The sequence below is a fragment of the Armigeres subalbatus genome, chromosome 1 (genome assembly GCF_024139115.2).
Source record: "Armigeres subalbatus isolate Guangzhou_Male chromosome 1, GZ_Asu_2, whole genome shotgun sequence".
NCBI classification, from domain to species: Eukaryota; Metazoa; Arthropoda; class Insecta; order Diptera; family Culicidae; genus Armigeres; species Armigeres subalbatus.
The window spans coordinates 240,905,620-240,921,378 of NC_085139.1; the positions used below are offsets into that span (position 1 = coordinate 240,905,620).

Genomic DNA, 15,759 nt, shown 5'->3' on the forward strand with positions numbered 1-15,759 from the left:
TTGGAAGGAGGCTTCCGAGCCTCTTAGAAGGAGGTTTCTGAGCCTCTTGGAAGGAGGCTTCTGAGCCTCTTAGAAGGAGGCTTTCGAGCCTCTTGGAAGGAGGCTTCCTGAGCCTCTTGGAAGGAGGCTTCTGAGCCTCTTGGAAGGAGGCTTCCGAGCCTCTTGGAAGGAGGCTTCTGAGCCTCTTGGAAGGAGGCTCTGAGCCTCTTGGAAGGAGGCTTCTGAGGCCTCTTGGAAGGAGGCTTCTGAGCCTCTTGGAAGGAGGCTTCCTGAGCCTCTTGGAAGGAGGCCTGAGCCTCTTGGAAGGAGGCTCTGAGCCTCTTGGAAGGAGGCTTGAGCCTCTTGGAAGGAGGCTTTGAGCCTCTTGGAAGGAGGCTTCTGAGCCTCTTGAAGGAGGCTTCCTGAGCCTCTTGGAAGGAGGCTCTGAGCCTCTTGGAAGGAGGCTTCTGAGCCTCTTGGAAGGAGGCTTCTGAGCCTCTTGGAAGGAGGCTTCTGAGCCTCTTAGAAGGAGGCCTGAGGCCTCTTGGAAGGAGGCTTCTGAGCCTCTTGGAAGGAGGCCTGAGCCTCTTGGAAGGAGGCTTCCTGAGCCTCTTGGAAGGAGGCTTCTGAGCCTCTTGGAAGGAGGCTTCTGAGCCTCTTGGAAGGAGGCCTGAGCCTCTTGGAAGGAGGCTCTGAGCCTCTAGGAAGGAGGCTTCTGAGCCTCTTAGAAGGAGGGTTTCGAGCCTCTTGGAAGGAGGCTCTGAGCCTCTTGGAAGGAGGCCTGAGCCTCTTGGAAGGAGGCTTGAGCCTCTTGGAAGGAGGCTTCTGAGCCTCTTGGAAGGAGGCTTCCTGAGCCTCTTGGAAGGAGGCCTGAGCCTCTTGGAAGGAGGCTTCGAGCCTCTTGGAAGGAGGCTTCCGGAGCCTCTTGGAAGGAGGCTTCTGAGCCTCTTGGAAGGAGGCCTGAGCCTCTTGGAAGGAGGCCTGAGCCTCTTGGAAGGAGGCTTCCGAGCCTCTTGGAAGGAGGCCTGAGCCTCTTAGAAGGAGGCTCTGAGCCTCTTGGAAGGAGGCTTCTGAGCCTGTTGAAGGAGGCTTGAGGCCTGTTGGAAGGAGGCTTGAGCCTCTTGGAAGGAGGCTTCCTGAGCCTCTTGGAAGGAGGCTTCTGAGCCTCTTGGAAGGAGGCTTCCTGAGCCTCTTGGAAGGAGGCTTCCGAGCCTCTTGGAAGGAGGCTCTGAGCCTCTTGGAAGGAGGCTTCTGAGCCTCTTGGAAGGAGGCTTCTGAGCCTCTTGGAAGGAGGCTTCTGAGCCTCTTGGAAGGAGGCCTGAGCCTCTTGGAAGGAGGCTTCCTGAGCCTCTTGGAAGGAGGCTTCCGAGCCTCTTGGAAGGAGGCTTCTGAGCCTCTTGGAAGGAGGCTCGAGCCTCTTGGAAGGAGGCCTGAGCCTCTTGGAAGGAGGCTCTGAGCCTCTTGGAAGGAGGCTTCCGAGCCTCTTGGAAGGAGGCTTCGAGCCTCTTGGAAGGAGGCTTCCTGAGCCTCTTGAAGGAGGCTGTGAGCCTCTTGAAGGAGGCTTCTGAGCCTCTTGGAAGGAGGCCTGAGCCTCTTGGAAGGAGGCTTGAGCCTCTTGGAAGGAGGCTTCTGAGCCTCTTGGAAGGACGCCACTGAGCCTCTTGGAAGGAGGCCTGAGCCTCTTGGAAGGAGGCTTCCGAGCCTCTTGGAAGGAGGCTTCCGAGCTTCTTGGAATGAGGCTTCCGAACCTCTTGAAAGGAGGCATCCGAACCTCTTGAAAGGAGGCATCCGAACCTCTTGAAAGGAGGCATCCGAGCCTCTTGAAAGGAGGCTTCCGAACCTCTTGAAAGGAGGATTCCAAGCCTCTTGAAAGGAGGCTTCCGAGCCTCTTGAAAGAAGACTTCCGAGCCTCTTGAAAGGAGGCTTCCGAACCTCTTGAAAGGAGGCATCCGAGCCTCTTGAAAGGAGGCTTCCGAGCCTCTTGAGAGGAGGCTTCCGAGCCTCTTGAAAGGAGGCTTCCGAGCCTCTTGAAAGGAGGCTTCCGAGCCTCTTGAAAGGAGGCTTCCGAGCCTCTTGAAAGGAGGCTCTGAGCCTCTTGAAAGGAGGCTTCCAGGCCTGAGCCTCTTGAAAGGAGGCTTCTGAGCCTCTTGAAAGGAGGCTTCCTGAGCCTCTTGGAAGGAGGCCTGAGCCTCTTGGAAGGAGGCTTCTGAGCCTCTTGGAAGGAGGCTTCCGAGCCTCTTGGAAGGAGGCTCTGAGCCTCTTGGAAGGAGGCTTCTGAGCCTCTTGGAAGGAGGCTTCCTGAGCCTCTTGGAAGGAGGCTTCTGAGCCTCTTGGAAGGAGGCTTCTGGAGCCTCTTGGAAGGAGGCTTCTGAGCCTCTTGGAAGGAGGCTTCTGAGCCTCTTGGAAGGAGGCCTGAGCCTCTTGGAAGGAGGCTTCTGAGCCTCTTGGAAGGAGGCTTCCTGAGCCTCTTGGAAGGAGGCTTCTGAGCCTCTTGGAAGGAGGCCTGAGCCTCTTGGAAGGAGGCTTCTGAGCCTCTTGGAAGGAGGCTTGAGCCTCTTGGAAGGAGGCTCTGAGCCTCTTGGAAGGAGGCTTCTGAGCCTCTTGGAAGGAGGCTTCTGAGCCTCTTGGAAGGAGGCCTGAGCCTCTTGGAAGGAGGCTTCTGAGCCTCTTGGAAGGAGGCCTGAGCCTCTTGGAAGGAGGCCTGAGCCTCTTGGAAGGAGGCCTGAGCCTCTTGGAAGGAGGCTTCTGAGCCTCTTGGAAGGAGGCTTCCGAGCCTCTTGGAAGGAGGCTTCTGAGGCCTCTTGGAAGGAGGCTTCCGGAGCCTCTTGGAAGGAGGCTTGAGCCTCTTGGAAGGAGGCCTGAGCCTCTTGGAAGGAGGCCTGAGCCTCTTGGAAGGAGGCTTCTGAGGCCTCTTGGAAGGAGGCCTGAGGCCTCTTGAAGGAGGCCTGAGGCCTCTTGGAAGGAGGCTTGAGCCTCTTGGAAGGAGGCTTGAGGCCTCTTGGAAGGAGGCTTCTGAGCCTCTTGATAGGAGGCTTCTGAGCCTCTTGAAAGGAGGCTTTGAGCTCTTGAAAGGAGGCTTCTGAGCCTCTTGAAGGAGGCCTGAGCCTCTTGAAAGGAGGCTTCTGAGCCTCTTGAAAGGAGGCTTCTGAGCCTCTTGAAAGGAGGCTTGAGCCTCTTGAAAGGAGGCTTCTGAGCCTCTTGAAAGGAGGCTCTGAGCCTCTTGAAAGGAGGCTCTGAGCCTCTTGAAAGGAGGCTTCTGAGCCTCTTGAAAGGAGGCTTCTGAGCCTCTTGAAAGGAGGCTTGAGCCTCTTGAAAGGAGGCTCTGAGCCTCTTGAAGGAGGCTTCCTGAGCCTCTTGAAAGGAGGCTCTGAGCCTCTTGAAAGGAGGCTTCTGAGCCTCTTGAAAGGAGGCTTCTGAGGCCTCTTGAAAGGAGGCCTGAGCCTCTTGAAAGGAGGCTTCTGAGCCTCTTGAAAGGAGGCCTGAGCCTCTTGAAAGGAGGCTTCTGAGCCTCTTGAAAGGAGGCTTGAGCCTCTTGAAGGAGGCTTCTGAGCCTCTTGAAAGGAGGCTTCTGAGCCTCTTGAAAGGAGGCTCTGAGCCTCTTGAAGGAGGCCTGAGCCTCTTGAAAGGAGGCTTCTGAGGCCTCTTGAAAGGAGGCCTGAGCCTCTTGAAAGGAGGCCTGAGCCTCTTGAAAGGAGGCTTCTGAGCCTCTTGAAAGGAGGCCTGAGCCTCTTGAAGGAGGCTCTGAGCCTCTTGAAGGAGGCTTCTGAGGCCTCTTGAAAGGAGGCTTCTGAGCCTCTTGAAAGGAGGCTTCCTGAGCCTCTTGAAAGGAGGCCTGAGCCTCTTGGAAGGAGGCTTCTGAGCCTCTTGAAGGAGGCTTCTGAGCCTCTTGAAAGGAGGCTCTGAGCCTCTTGAAAGGAGGCTTCCGAGCCTCTTGAAAGGAGGCTTCCTGAGCCTCTTGAAAGGAGGCTTCCTGAGCCTCTTGAAAGGAGGCTCTGAGCCTCTTGAAAGGAGGCTTCTGAGGCCTCTTGAAAGGAGGCTTCTGAGCCTCTTGAAAGGAGGCTTGAGCCTCTTGAAGGGAGGCTTCTGAGCCTCTTGAAAGGAGGCTTGAGCCTCTTGAAAGGGAGGCTTCTGAGCCTCTTGAAAGGAGGCCTCTTGAAAGGAGGCCTGAGGCCTCTTGAAAGGAGGCCTGAGCCTCTTGAAAGGAGGCTTCTGAGCCTCTTGAAAGGAGGCTTCTGAGCCTCTTGAAAGGAGGCTTCTGAGCCTCTTGAAGGAGGCTTCTGAGCCTCTTGAAAGGAGGCTGGAGGCCTCTTGAAAGGAGGCTTCTGAGGCCTCTTGAAAGGAGGCTTCTGAGCTCTTGAAAGGAGGCTTTGAGCCTCTTGAAAGGAGGCTTGGAGCCTCTTGAAGGAGGCTGCTGAGCCTCTTGAAAGGAGGCTGCCGAGCTCTTGAAAGGAGGCTGCTGAGCCTCTTGAAAGGAGGCTGCTGAGGCCTCTTGAAAGGAGGCTGCTGAGCCTCTTGAAAGGAGGCTGCTGAGGCCTCTTGAAAGGAGGCTGCCGAGCCTCTTGAAAGGAGGCTGCCGAGCCTCTTGAAAGGAGGCTTCCGAGCCTCTTGAAAGGAGGCTGCCGAGCCTCTTGAAAGGAGGCTGCCGAGCCTCTTGAAAGGAGGCTGCCGAGCCTCTTGAAAGGAGGCTGCTGAGCCTCTTGAAAGGAGGCTGCCGAGCCTCTTGAAAGGAGGCTGCTGAGCCTCTTGAAAGGAGGCTGCTGAGCCTCTTGAAAGGAGGCTGCCGAGCCTCTTGAAAGGAGGCTGCCGAGCCCTTTTACAAGGAGGCTACCGAGCGTCTTGAAAGGAGGCTGCCGAACGTCTTGAAAGGAGGCTGTCGAGCCTCTTGAAAGGAGGCTGCTGAGCCTCTTGAAAGGAGGCTGCCGAGCCTCTTGAAAGGAGGCTGCTGAGCCTCTTGAAAGGAGGCTGCCGAGCCTCTTGAAAGGAGGCTGCCGAGCCTCTTGAAAGGAGGCTGCTGAGCTCTTGAAAGGAGGCTGTCGAGCCTCTTGAAAGGAGGCTGCTGAGCCTCTTGAAAGGAGGCTTCCGAGCCTCTTGAAAGGAGGCTTCCGAGCCTCTTGAAAGGAGGCTTCCGAGCCTCTTGAAAGGTGGCTTCCGAGCCTCTTGAAAGGTGGCTTCCGAGCCTCTTGAAAGGTGGCTTCCGAGCCTCTTGAAAGGTGGCTTCCGAGCCTCTTGAGCCTCTTATTTCAGATGTTCCTTATGAACTTCGCTCAGGTATTGTCTCAAAAATTCCTCCAAAATTTGCTTCGGGAATTTCTTCAAAAATTGTATTATAAATGGTCCCAGAAATAACAAGTTATACAGTGTTGGAAATAAAAAAAAAGTGAACAAAGTCGTTTCTAGTGAATTCTTTATAACAAATTGTGTATTTTTGTAATGCAGTCTTTCATTGCTTTGGAGAGCTGGGAAATGAAAAAAAGTGAACACGTCTATTCAAAATAAAGAACTTTTTTTTCGAAAAATTCTTAATACTTCGCATGACTACTGCGATTCTTCAGTCCTGTCATAAATTTTCTGACGAAATTTCTACAAAATCATTCAAAGTTTCCTGAAAAATCAATTTTTAGGACGTTGGAACTCATTGTTAAAAATAATAGATCTGTCTCCAGCATGTCCTAAGGATTCCCGATAGGGTTGTGATCCGTCAATATATATGTTCTGAATAAGAAATGAAAGTGGATCATTTCTTGGTGAAGAATGGGCATACACATTTAATCCGTTTGATTTTTTGTTGCGAATTCGCCTTCAGTATGTGCAAGTAGAACTGCTCCTAGAAGTCCCTAGTCATTTTTCCAACAATTCTACTTGCTAAGAAAAACATCTTCCCACCAAGTGAGATCCATCTCCATATTTGAAAACAATTTCACTAACTAAATTGTCCCTTCAATATCGAGTTCACTGCAATTTCCAAAAAAGTTCCTGCCGAAAATCAAAAGATATTCTTCTAGGGTAATTTGCCAAACGTTTTTCCGCCAATTATTGAACGCACGTGCATTTCATATGGAAGTTCAAAAATAGGCGACAAAATTATTTGCATGTGGAAAATCTGAAAAAAAATCGGGAATAATTATAGAATACTTCGGAGAATTTTGCTGCTTAACACAGAAAAATCTTCTGGTGAAATCCATAATAGTTTCAAGCAGTAGTTCTCGTAATAACACGATTTCAAAAACTGCTCCCCTCTGTCCAACATTTTTGGAAAAGTTTGTCCAGGGAATACAAAGGCCAGTTGTACCAGAGATTCAAATAGAAGAGTACTGCACAAACTTCAGCAAAGGAGCTCTAATCCTAGACCCGGAGAATCTGCCACCGTTCATGTAGAACATCGGATGAGTGGAGCAAATAGGAAAATTTAAAGAAATATCCTGGAAAAATTTTATATGATTTATCTGGGATGTTCACGATTAAGTCCCGGAAAAAATCAAAATGATTATCAGAAATGTCCCGGTAACGATTTACGCCGTGAAATGACATTTAGCGTGACGCCAAAAACACCGAAGCCGCCGAGCAACATTGCGACATGCACCACTCTCGACGATTTTCATTTCGGCGCACACCTCTATCCGTGTTTTATTTTGTATGTGGGTGGAAAATGCTCTGAAAAGTCTATAATTTAAGAGGAATTCCGCGTGTCGTTGTTTACGCTTGCAACAATAGTGTCGAATGTTGTTTTCATTCAGGTATTTGGTTGAATATAAAAAGCAGTTGAAATAGATTAGCGAATTAGGACATGAACATTTTTTAACGAAAAAAAAACATGCTGGATTAAAATCTAGTGATAGAAGCTTTAGAAGTCCAATGGAGGCATTCGGGGTATCAGTTCCATTGTATTAATATGACAAATTGAATGACATGCTTGTTCCAACGTTGATTGACATTCGCTGTATGTGACGTGTAAAACATTGAGCGTGACATCAGACAGAAGCAGAAAATATGAACCAATCAAAGCAAATTGTGTTAGGGGAAACTGGGGTAATATGCACCCCCGGGGCAAAACGACCCTTTGACGTTTTTGAGGACATTTTCGACAATTTTTCAAGAGTATTTGCTACAGTGCATATAGTTCGGATCTCGAACTACAAGTCCAGCTGTAAACATTCTTGAAAATATGTCTGAAACATCGCCAAAAATGCCAAAAGGTCGTTTTGCCCCGGGGGTGCATTTTACCCCAGTTTACCCTACACAATTTATTTTGCGTAATTTTATCGACCGACGCCCCCACACGGGAAGCGTATTGACCGAACATGCAGACAGGAACAATATTTCGGGACACAAAACAGCGAAAAGCACGACGAGACTGAATGGTGCGGCGCGGGTGCGAGGCCTGTTGCTCCTTCCATCGCAGAGAAAGAGGACACAGGCACCGAAATAATTTACCTTCACGACTGACTGGGAGGCAACCGAAAATCGATGGCCATCGCTCCCATTATTGATTGTAATCGCTGCTGGTTGACGGGAAATAACGACTTCAAATTGGGGCAGAAGGTGGAACGAAAAAGTGGAAGCAAAATAAAATTAGAATATTGGAAGAAACATTACGCTTGCAGGGTGGACAGGAACGACACGGTTGAACGATCCGAGGGTAAACACTGGCCGAACGCTTCCAATAGTAACGGTTCCTCGGCAATCGCTTCCTGGTAGTCCTGGAAGGAGACCTGTAGTGAAGAAATGTTCATAAATTTAAACAATGAGACTTTTAAAATAATTTCATGACGTTTAGGCAATTGATTAACAGTTAAAGGTATTTCTACTTTCTATATTTAGTTTTTGGGTACGATGATTGATTTTAATCGTTTCCAAGGAAAACTGTTAAAGAGTTCTATAATTTATGGATTGTGTAGCATAATCTGTTTGAATCTTTTTGTCTGCTTCGTCGTTTCTTGCATAACCTTTTCACGGTCAAACTTTTGGAAACGATTTCTGCAAATATTAACTGTTACCTTTCCATCTTTATCCATATCGAGCTTCCTCAGGGCAATCTCCACCAGATCCTTCACGCCCTCGTCCGGATCCTCGTCCTGCGGCTGCTTGATCAAGCAGTTCCTCAGCAGCGCAAACATCTCGTCCTTCGTAATGTACCCATCGCTGTTCAGATCGTACACCCGGAAGCAGAAGGCCGTCTTCTCCGCCTGGGATCCCTTCAAAAAAGTCGACAACCCCAGGATCCAGCCCTCGAGCCGGATCGGCAACCCTTCGTAGCCCTTTTCCCAGGCGCAGAAAATCCGCTCCATCAGCGTTTCCTCCGTCACGATGTCGAAGGTGCTGTGCAGCAACTCGCGAAACACCGATCGGTCGATGCCGTCGGTTGAAGAACCGGCCTTGGCAATCACCCCGGCATTGTTGGCGGCGAGGGCTTTCGAATTCAGCGAGGCATTCGTTACCAGCTTGCGGAAGATCTTGCACAGGGCTTCCACCTCGATCCTGCCGCGCCAAGAAGAGAGAAACAAAATCAATGTTAGACACAAGAAACAAAACTGGAACGGGGTTGAACTGCGTTGCGTGACCGGAGAGCGATTTGCGCGATTCGAAAGTTTTCCGGTTCTTTTTTTTTGGGACAAATTGAAGCGGAACACGCACTGGCGCACTCCGACCTCTGGTACTGCTGGCTGCTGATTGCTCGTTTCGTTTTTGTTTGTTTAGCAGCTGGTTCTGGGGTGTGAGGAAGAAAAAGTTGCAACCTGTTACAAGGACACTTGCTTTGGGTTTCGCTAATGAACGGCAAAAGTTTTTCTTGATACAGTTTATGCTCCTTAGTTCGTTGGAGACCTGATATGGAAATCGCGAAAAGGAATAGCATGGGGAAGTACATTTAAATGCCGGCTGATCCGAGGCGATAAACAATGATTTGCGAGCGATAATGTTGTGAACCAGTTAAGTAAGACTTTTATGAGATGTGTTTACTTCAAATTATGATGGCCAACTGGAAATAAATTATGATTTGGATAGTTGCAAGGTGGATCTGGAATTACGGTACAAATGGTACCTTTGACTTGAAATGGATATTCGTCATTCTAAAACAAAAACTCTAGGGGAAGGTCTTGAAAGACTTGATCCCTTAGAAGACTTTATCACTCCTGTTTTACCGAGAACCAAAGTAGTTTTGTTCTAGAGTATTTTTTAGTATCCTCTAGACAATTGATCGTTATGTGATGAATTATATCTTGGGTAAATTCACGTATAGATTCTGCAGGACAGATTGTGTGTTTTGACCCTACGAAGATTTATTGGTGTCCAAAATTTGAGCAATAGTTTTCTAACAATGACCAAATGCTATAATTTTTTCACAGCACAAACCCATTTATTTTTATATAAATATTGGGATATTTATATTTATATAAATATAGTCAATGATCTGTTCTGGTCAAAATGTCTAGACTTGTACGCCAATTGAAATTTTATCGGCGGTGGTGTGATAGATCATTTTCAGCCAGCGGCGGCGGCGCTGCGGCGTGGGCCAGCGTTAATCAATTTCATGTATCAAAAACAAGCCGGTGACAAGCGCGGTGTCATCATCATCAATAGACATAGCCCGCTGTCATCATTGAAATGCAGTATGATAAAAAATTAAAGCCCAGGACATCCTGGCTACGATCTGGCGATGGGCTAAACAATAGGATGTCAGTAGCCTGAACAAAAATTCTCCAGAATTTCTTCGATTAACCCTCCAGATTTTTTTTTACGAATTCTTAAGGAAGTTCCGTCATGAAATGCTCCAAATGTTCTTTCCGGGAATTCCTTCAGAGGCGCGTTCAGGAATACCTCCGGGAGGTCCTCTTGGAATTCCTCCGAAGGTTCCTCCAGAAGTTCTTCCTGGAATTACTCCGGAAGTTCCTCCAGAAATACCTCCGGAAGTTCCTCAAGGAATCGCTCTTCCCTCATCGACCGGTTCACAAGTTCACGTGGGTGGGTTCAAATCAAATCGACCACATCTGCATCAGCCGACAATGGAAACGGAACCTTCTTGATGTACGGAATAACCTTTCCGTCCCCAACGTCTGTTTTTAAGGGCTTTCAACTGCTGTAAAAACCGCATTTCTTGACCGACTCTTTCGCAAAAAGTTGCATTCAATCCGGATGGATCCCAATTTTCCATTTATACTAGTTTCCGAGGCTATCCACAGTATGGTTCCAGAATTATTCCAGATTCCGTTGGGGTCAGTTGTTCCCGGAATAAGTGGCCATTTGCAATTTTGAGTCAAAACATGTCGTGCGACACCTCAAACTTCATGATTTTACAAAGCAATGATGGGAATGATATTTTTAGGGTTCTTGGTCCACTCGGATTCAATCCGGCCACATCGGTCACAATCCAGGGACCCAGGAATTCCACCGAAAATTTATACAGAAATTATACCGTAAATGAAATCCACAATGAAATTTTCGGAGGAGTTCCTAGACTAATTCCCAAAGAAATCCTGAAAGAATTCCGGTGTAAACTTCAAGATTTCTACTGGGAGATCCTCCAAGAGTTTTTCCGAAAACTCCTCCTGGTGTTCCTCCGGGAATTCCACTGGCAGTTCCTCAAAGAGTTCCTGCAGAATTTTCTCCGAGAATTATTCCGGTAGTTCTATTGGCAGATCCTACGAGGGTTCATCTGAAAATTCTTCCGAGAATTTCTCCAGAATTTCTTCCGGGAATTCATTCAAGCTTTCTTTCTGGAATTAATTTAGGCTTCTTCAGGAATTTATATAGAAATTCTTCCAGAAGCTCCCTCTGATGATGATGATGATCCAGCTACATACCCCTAGAAAGGTTTCAGCTAGACGAGATTTGTGTATAAGATGCATTATCCAATATTTTTTCCGAGAATTCTTCTGATAGTTTTACTGGGAGTTTTTTTTCAGAAATTCCTCCGGAAGTTATTTCAAGAATCCCTCCGAGAGTCCCTCCGGGAATTGCACAGACAATTCCTCCGGGAGTTCCATCAGTAGCTCTTCCAGGAAATCATTCTTCAGAAATTTAGCTGGAAATTCCTCCCAAAGTTCTTCCATTAGTTTCTCTGGGAGTTCCTCTAGGAATTCTTCTAGGAGTTCCTCCTGAAATTCCTCCGGGAGTTCTTACGGGAGCTCTTCCGTCAGTTCCTCCGGGAGATCCACCGGCAGTTTCTACGAGCATTCCTCCGGAAGTTTCTACGGCGGTTCCTCCGAGTGTTCCTCTAAGAAGGAACTGCTGGAGTAATTTCCGGAGGAGCTCTCGGAGGAATTTCTGGAGGAAATTCCGGAAAAATTATCAGAGGAATTTTCGGAGGAACTTCCGGTGGAACTTCTGGAGAAATTTCTTAAAGAACTACCGGAAGAATTTCTAGAGTAACTCTCGTAAGAACTTCTGGATGAACTCTCAAATGAATTTCCGTAAGAATTCCAAGAGGAACTCCTGGAAGAATTCTCAAAGGATCTCCCTGAGGAACTCCCAAAGAAATTCTCCGAGGAATTTCTGGAGGATTTTGTAGATAAATTCCCCAAAACAAGCCTTAATGAATTCCCGGAGGAGCTACTGCTGGAGCTCCCGGAGGAATTTTCAGAGGAACAGCCGTTGGAATACCCGGAGTTGAATTTCTAGAGGAACTTCCGAAAACCAATTTCACGTGATATTCCTGCCATATATCCTCCAGGAATTCCCTGTGAAGTTCTTGGAGGGATTCCCGGTGGAACTCTTGGAAAAACTCCCGGAGGAGCTCTCGGAGGAACTCCCACAAGCACTTCCGGAAGAATTCTCACAAGGAAGTCCCGAACTAATTCTTGGAGAAGTTCATGAAGGAATTTCTGAATAAATATCAGAGGAATTCCCAGAAAAATGCCAGGAGGAGTTAATGCAGAAATTCCCAGATGAAATGCTGCAAATTGCCATCCGGAAGATGCTCCCTGACGAACCACAACTCGAGCCCGACGCTACGCTATACCGTTAATGACGTCAAATACCCGGATGAGCAGCTGTAATACCTCAAACCTAAATCCCAACCTAGTCCGTCCTGAAATTACGCAATCTAACCTTGAGTCCCCATGAGTATCTTGGTCTATACCCTTTCCCTTTACTAACTGTTGATAATAAGATGATATCGATTGTAAATATCATAAAGTCTCGGCTCCGTTAAGTGTTATACACGCCTGAGCCTGTCAAAAAAAAGCAATAGATAAAAAAAAGATATCTTGGAGGAGCTCTCAAATTAATATCCTAATGAAAATCTGGAGTAAATTTCTAGTGAAGTCTGGAAAGCATTCTAGGACAATTCCGCGGAAAAATTTCGGAAGAAATTGCTGAAGAAATTCCTGGAGAAGTACCTGAAGCAATTCCCGGAAAAATACCTGGAAGAATTTCCGAGGAAATACATAGACGAATTCCTGGACAAATTTCCAAACAATTTTTTAGATGAATTCTTAAAGGATATTCTGAAATAATAATGGGAAAGAATTCCAGAATGAAATCCTAGGGTATTTCGCTATTAAAATTATGGAGGTATTCCCGGAAAATCTCCTGAAAGTTATCTTGGAGGGGTTAAAGGAAGAGTTCCTGGAGGAATGCCCGGAGAAGTTCCTATAAGAATTTCCGAAGGAATTTCGTACAGATTTACAAGTGAAATCATGGAGCGAAATCGGAGGATTTCCGTCATAATTTTCTGAAGAAATTTCTAGCGGAATTTTGGCAGAAAATTCCGTTTGTGTTCTTAAAGTAACTCTCGAATGTATTCCTAAAGGAAATGCTGAAGATTTTCCTGGAAGAATAGCCAAAGAAATGTCTAGAAGGAAAAATTGGAGAGGAATTTGTGGATAACTTTCCGGAGGAATTTATAAGTTGAGAACTAGCTAGTTGAGGGTAAGTTGAGGGTAGCTTCTAGAAGGATTTCAAGGAGAATTCTTGAGCCCGAAATTTTTTGTGTTGTTTTGCCCCAACCTGTCCCCTCTGGCTACGCTCTTGTATCATTCCGAGTGGGCCAGGCATACTAAAAATATCATTCCCATCATTGCTTTGTAAAATCAGGAAGATTAAGGTGTCGCACGACCTATTTCGAATCAATTTAGAAAATGGCCGTTCCGTAGGTCCTCCGGATCAGGGTTGTTAATCGATAAAATTATCATCGTTAATTTAACGCCAACTTCGATAACGATAACACTTTTACTGTAACATGTACTACAGTTTGAAGTGCAAATATTCACAAGCTGGATTCGCAATATCTATTTAAAAAAATATTGCATCGCCGTACAATATTCGAGAACACCTTCAAATCCTGGAATTAAATTGGGATTCAAGGAGGTCACCGAATTGACCAACACATTATTTCGTTCAATCATTAAAGTTCTTACAGAGTTGCAGTTCTGCATAGTAGAGAATCTGAGAGCATTTTTAATGTCTACCTATACTTATGTTTAATCTAGCAATATAAACAAAATTTCTGTTTTGAAGATCCGGAGCACCCAGTTATATGAAAGTTTTATGACTCACAGTTTAGACTAAACTCCTTAGTCTAACCAAATCATAGGTGACGAGGTTAGTCCACCAATCTGTTGAGATAATATTCACTTGGTACTGGTGCTGCCTGGAATGCAGCACTACAGATCGCTGCATCAAATTAATTTCAAGTACTTGGATCCCAATATATTGTCGATGACATCTAAAAAAAACGTTAACCACCAACAGAGCACCTCATTTCTCATCGTTTCGTAGAGCAGCATGCATTAAGCAATAATTTTAGAGTGCCCCGCTTCAATCAAAATTAACTCTGATCAATCAGCTGCAAACAATTTGTTCCTTTCTCGACTTCTGTCAAAATTTTTCACCAACCATATTCGCGTAATCTAGTAACCACATTATCGCAAATTTATCGAGTTAACTTACGTTAAATTATCGAACTACGATAATAATTCAGTTGATTCATCGTTATCGTAGCAACCGATAACGTTGATCACAATCAACTTTATCGGCGATAACGATAAATTAACGATTAACAACCCTGCTCCGGATTATGGTCGGAATGGATCCGAGTGGGCCAGGAACCCCAACAATATCATTCCCATCATTGCTTTGTGAAATCATGAAGTTTGAGGTGTCGCACGACATGTTTTGACTTAAAATTGTAAATTGACACTTGACAAATTGACATTCCGAGCCTCTTAAAAGGAGGCTTCCGAGCCTTCTCTTGAAAGGAGGCTTCCGAGCCTCTTGAAAGGAGGCTTCCGAGCCTCTTGAAAGGAGGCTTCCGAGCCTCTTGAAAGGAGGCTTCCGAGCCTCTTGAAAGGAGGCTTCCGAGCCTCTTGAAAGGAGGCTTCTGAGGCTCTTGAAAGGAGGCGTCTGAGCCTCTTGAAAGGAGGCGTCCGAGCCTATTGAAAGGAGGCTTCTGAGCCTCTTGAAGGAGGCTTCCTGAGCCTCTTGAAAGGAGGCTTCTGAGCCTCTTGAAAGGAGGCCTGAGCCTCTTGAAAGGAGGCCTGAGCCTCTTGAAAGGAGGCTTCCGAGGCTCTTGAAAGGAGGCTTCCTGAGCCTCTTGAAAGGAGGCCTGAGCCTCTTGAAAGGAGGCTTCTGAGCCTCTTGAAAGGAGGCTCTGAGCCTCTTGAAAGGAGGCTTCCGAGCCTCTTGAAAGGAGGCTTCCGAGCCTCTTGAAAGGAGGCTTCCGAGCCTCTTGAAAGGAGGCTTCCGAGCCTCTTGAAAGGAGGCTTCCGAAGTTTCTCCAGGAATTCCTTCAGGAGTTCTTTGTAAGTTCCTCCAGGAATTCCTTCGGAGTTTCCTCAAGGAATTCTTCCGGTATTTTTCCAGACATTCCTCCGGTGGTTCCTCCGGCAATTTTCTCCAATTTTTTTCCAGGAATTCCTTCGGCGGTTTCTCCAAGACTTTCTCCGGATGTTCCTCCAGGTTTTTCTCCGGAGGTTCACCCGGGAATTTCTCCGGAGGAACCTCCAGGAGCTCCTCTGGAAGTTCAGCTAGGAATTCCGCTGGAAATTGCTCCGTTAGTTCCTCCACAACTTCCCAACTAACATTTGAGGTGAATGTAATCGTTCTTAAAGCTACTTTTATTCAACTTGAAATTGTATAAAGGGCCTGTACAATTCATTGAAGCTTCTAAACAAACATTACACCTACAAATCTGGCGAACTTAACCAGCATTTATTTGGTACTCTTAAACAACTTGTTTACATTTATATTGAAACTGCTATACAGCAACTATAAAAGGTTTAAGTCCAACATCGCTTGTACAATCCATATTCACATATCTTACAGCCGTTTTCCAAAGATTCGCTGAATAATTGTCATATAGATTTTACCTAAGCATAAACATTTTCAACCAAATGACAGAAATAATATAAGTGTAGCAATACAACTTATGTTGCCTTTATATCACCACAAAATATCACCTACTCAACACTGGTTCGAAAACTGCTTATATTACGCTGTCTCAGCTTATTTGCTTCCTTGTATCGCGGTTAACAAGATTATACAGCGTTAATACAGCATTTGAAAAGCTTTTATGCAGTTGGATGTCATAACTCATATATAATCTATTAATAGAAATTGGTTTTATAGGGATTTATTTAATGCTTATAGCTAAGCTTACAAAGCTAAAAAAATATATAAAATAATTTTCAACCATTCACTCCTACTGTCCGGGAATGGTATTATTTTTTAATATTTTTGAGTATTTAGAATTAGGTACCATATCTTTACTTAAACCTTTGATCAATTTTATTCACTCATACCTGGATTTGAACTAATGATTCCTGCGAAGACTTCTGGTGTGACGTT

The 15,759-nt window shown here is 46.3% G+C and overlaps 1 protein-coding gene across 4 annotated transcripts in view; it reads right to left on the reverse strand.

Annotated features, from left to right (window-relative positions):
• The window catches only part of LOC134212079 (calaxin), a 64,534-nt gene that overhangs the window by 4,981 nt on the left and 43,794 nt on the right, over positions 1-15,759 (reverse strand). For 3 of the 4 annotated variants that reach the window (XM_062689613.1, XM_062689595.1, XM_062689604.1), the window contains exons 3-4: positions 7,974-8,454; positions 7,573-7,688 (exon numbers count right to left, since the gene is read on the reverse strand). In XM_062689613.1, the coding sequence (XP_062545597.1) occupies positions 7,573-7,688; positions 7,974-8,454 (597 nt within the window). The remainder of the gene's footprint in view (positions 1-7,572; positions 7,689-7,973; positions 8,455-15,759) is intronic. The other variant, XM_062689621.1, reaches the window with a different exon arrangement.